The 4,368-nt window shown below is 44.8% G+C and overlaps 1 protein-coding gene across 1 annotated transcript; it reads right to left on the bottom strand.

The window, feature by feature from the left end:
• Window positions 1–601: 601 nt before the first annotated feature.
• On the bottom strand, window positions 602–2,596 carry hoxb13a (homeobox B13a). Its single transcript, XM_078269686.1, has 2 exons — window positions 1,882–2,596; window positions 602–849 (listed from the first exon to the last, which is right to left on the bottom strand). The coding sequence occupies exons 1-2, from the start codon at window positions 2,594–2,596 to the stop codon at window positions 602–604; spliced, it is 963 nt and encodes a 320-aa protein (XP_078125812.1).
• Between the last annotated feature and the right edge of the window lie 1,772 nt (window positions 2,597–4,368).

The raw sequence follows: 4,368 nt of genomic DNA, 5'->3' as shown, positions 1-4,368 counted from the left end.
CGCCTTTGATATGACTTACATGCGGATTTTTTTGCACATTTTACGGGCATAGTTTGGCTGACACACATCCAGAAACAAATTACGCGCACGAATCCAAAATTGCCAGTTAACTTATTGATGAATTTGAAGATGTAAGACCTACTGGAGACTGCATCAGGATTAAAAGGGTTTATTAAGTGTTGCACTATACTTTGATTACTGGTTTACAGGCGTTATAAACAATATGGGCAGCATAATAGTGTGTTTTGGGGCTATAGGCTATAGGGCACAGACAACACCGACAAACAGTAAAACACAGACAGTAGACAGGACAGTTACATCAAAGCAGGCAGGAAGGTGCTGTATTTACAGAATGCCTCTGAGGAGAAGGTTTATCCGAGGGCTTTGGTTCTTTTCTTTAATCTTATTTTGTCCTTTATGTCCTTTTTATTTTTATTTTTCTTCAATTTGTTGACGCACACGAGTACGCACAGTCTGTCAGGAGTACCACGTCGTTATTTTTTATTTTTTTTGCAATTTCTCTCAGTTCATTTGTAATGTATAACACGCAAATACACCACGTTCCTTCACTACATCGTCCAAAAGCGCCGGAACCTGCATGCTACGGAGCGCTGGTCTTCACTTTGGCCACGAACTTCTTCTCCTTCACCCTCCTGTTCTGGAACCAGATGGTGATCTGCCGCTCCGACAGGTTGGTCGCGGCCGAGATCTTCCTCCTCTTGTCCTTGGTGATGAATTTGTTAGCGGCGTACTCTTTCTCCAGTTCTTTGAGCTGGAGCTTGGTGTACGGTATCCGCTTCTTCCTGCCCCGGCGGAAAGGCGAGCCGTCGTGCTGGTGCGCCACCACATCTGTTAAAAAGCGGACAAAGAGAAGGCTGTCTGAGGCTGTAGGCTACACACCGGGACACGCTTCTCGGTTTCTAGCAAATTGTGATACAGGATACAGACAAAAAATACAGGCAAATGTGTGCTGCAGCATTTAGATTGCGGTTTAAATGAGGACAGCGACGTTATGCCTGGAGCTGATTGGACATCCACCCTACCACACAGACAGACAACATGGTGGATGTCTGCTCTCTGCATCAGCACGACCATGCGGCTGCAGGTTCAAGCTGACATGCTGCACCTTCTGTCCTCAAATATAGTGTGCATGTGTGTGTATACACATGTATTCCGGAAACCTCTATTGATTGCTTTGTTTTTATTGGCTTTTATTTCATTGCATATTTTATTTTATTCCTTTGTGGTAAATGAGTAAAGATGAATCTGAAGAGAGCTTATTTTCCATTAATCAATTATTGTGCAGATAGTTATAATGAACTGTTATTCTGCTTAATGTTATCTATGTCAACAATATGAGCATTAGTCAACCAATAATTAGCTAGTTATCAGGTTAACAGATCACTCTCACAGTACCAGGCAACACATGACCTTTTGATTCATAAATGTCTTTTCCTTAAAGAGCATGATGAGGCAGAAGAAATATAAAATATACTAAATATTGATACTGTCCTCTACAGTAACAAATAAGAATGCACAATTCACCTCTTTAAATAATCACATACTGACACGCGCGCATCAGTTACACAAAACCACAAAACGCTTTCAGACCAGATGGGATTGTTAGAGCTTTGATTAACAGCCACAAGTCTCTGCTTGAAGCATGCTTCACATATATATATATATATATATATATATATATATATATATATATATATATATATATATATATATATATATATATATATATATGTATATATAAAAGCATATATTGATTGTCAGAGCATATTAATAACGTCACCAAATTGGCTATACTATACATATTTCTGCACAGCAAATATCCTATACACATTAAATGAGAATAGAAACACAGTGCATTACCCGCCAGAGCAGACTTCCAGAGGTGTCCGGCCTGTCCCTGGTCCTTGGAGCAATACATCTGTCCCCCCCAGCCGTTAGTTAGAGCCCAGGGCTGGTAGCTGTCCATAGGGAGCAGGGTGTCGTGGCGCGGCTCCCCGGTGCCCAGCGTTTGGACCACAGACACGTCCAGGTAGCTGGCCATGGACTGGTAGGGGCTCGGGTAGCCGTGGTAAAAGGCGAACTCTTTGGCCCGGTGGTTCGGGTATTCGTCAGAGTTCACCGTCGTGTCCATATACTGCGAACTGAGCGCGGCTCCCGCCGCCTGGGTGCACGACTTCAGAGAACCCCGCCCCATCCTGCACGGATAGTAGCCGTTACCAAAGTAGCCGTATGGTAACGCGGTGGCGGCCGAGGAGCTCTGGTGCGGCACGGCAGCCGCCGGACACGGCCCGGCCGTGCACTGCTTCCCTGAAGACGCGCCGGTCTCGCTGGAGCCTGAAGCGGACACGTCCACTGTGGAGTAGCCAGCCGAAGAGTGCACCAGGCCGGACGGGTGGCCGCCCAGTGCAGCGGCGGCCGCCGAGTGCGCCATAATGTTGCGGCACTGACTAGCGGCGAAGTTGCCGCTGCCCACAAGCCCCTCCATGTTCTTGTTCAGGTCGTCCAGGTTGTTGTCATACACAAACATTACCGTTTCCGCTGGCCAGCGAGGGTTTAGAACCAAGGAGGCTGTCATAGGCGCTCCTTTTCCCGGTCTGGCCTCCGTTCGTCGCCGTTTCCTCTCAGACTCTGTCCGGTCCGGTGCGCTAAGCTGCTACATTGGCTGAATGAGGTGAACTGCTGCACATTTATTCTTCTCTGATCGCTGGCTCTCCTGCTGACACACAGCTCAGGTAATTCACATGTACCGTCACGCGCACTGTCATAGCACGCGTGCGCTGCCTTACTGCACCGGTTAGTGATGGTGCTCGCTCGGAGGCAAAGAATCCCGGTAACCGGCCGGACCTCCGGTTACATCCCAGCCGCAGCCTTGACGCAACAAGCCCCCGGGACTAGAAAAGGAGGGAGGGCGCGTGTCCATTGGATGAGACCGGATGATCACGTGATGGGGCAATAGAAAAAAAAGAAGGAGAAGAAGAGACTTGTTGGGGATTGTCAGTCAAAGAAAATATTTTTATGAGGCTCGAGCTGTGGCATGAGAAGACCATGAGCTTTGTGAAGCGGTTCAGCTCCCCGAATGTGCCGCTTCTCATGCAGCTGCATTATGTCAAACTCAAGTCTCTGATCTGCGGCTGCCAAGAAGAGTGATATTATCATTGTGACAGAAAAATAAATCACTTGAACAGACGTGTTTAGTATCGTGCGTAAAGACGCATGGGGAGCGCGCGCTTAAACAAACGGAATTGCCAGAACCTGAAATTTCATGTTTTCATGTTAGGTAAATATTGTCTTTAGTTGACAGTACGTGTGCAGTAGATACAAGGATGGCAATATGAAGTAACTTAAAAGTATTCTGACATTGAAAAAAATTAAGATTAATGCTAATTCTGCCTGTTATTACCTATAGATATTCCAACACACATTTAAAGACTTATAACCGGCGCTGCCAAATGCATGAAACATGTTTATCGTTGTCATAAAATTATTAAAAACTAATAACATAGCAGGAGTATTTCCAGAGTTTCAAAAGAAACATTTAATTATTAAAATAATTGTACCCGCTTGGATATTTCTCAGCCTGGATTTATGATGCTTTTAGTCTGTCCGCTTTCACACCATCTCACTGAAGGAAGCGTAAAGGGGATTTATGGAAGGGATTTGGAGGTTTTAAGATTTGAGAAATATGGCTTTGGTTCAAAGCGCTTCAGAAAGGTTTTCATGGCACTTCTGAGCCGCGTTATTTGCGTAATCATTTCACTGGCTGCTTACTGGTTTGAATTTATGTGAGACAGGGTCACTATGCTGTTTGGAAGGAATTCTTCTGACGATTTTCTTGCACAAAGAGCTTTGAGGTGAACGAACCTCTTCGTGCACCCACAGTCTGCATGCAGAATGCGCCTTCATGGATTCACTGACACTTTCTACATGAAGCTTATTACAACGAGAAGTTTCATTTTCTGTTTAAAGCTTCCTTGGAAAAAAAAATATGGAAAAAATAACCGAGTGTTCAAATAAGTAACATGAGTCAGTATTGTCGTAATAGTATGATGTTAGTGTTGGCAACTACAACATTCACATCTTCAACCCTGATTTCATCAGCCCATCCCTTCAGTAGGCTAAGGAAAAGAAAGTCTCCATTGAGCGTCTGTGATGCGTATATGTCGCCATGTTGTAGCATTTTGCTTTAAATGGAAGCATGCAGCATTGTTTTATACGGATTTTTAGATATAGGCCTACGCGTTACATGGTATCGGTGGAAACCATGAGATATCCAGTAATCGCACAGCATCATGAACTTAATGCTGAAACGTACAGTGAGTGAGTGCAGCAGGGCTGAGCTAATGACTG

This window comes from Sander vitreus, chromosome 15, assembly GCF_031162955.1.
Source record: "Sander vitreus isolate 19-12246 chromosome 15, sanVit1, whole genome shotgun sequence".
Classification (NCBI taxonomy): Eukaryota; Metazoa; Chordata; class Actinopteri; order Perciformes; family Percidae; genus Sander; species Sander vitreus.
Note: the sequence above shows the minus strand (reverse complement) of the source record. Positions and strands in the feature narration are given on the sequence as shown.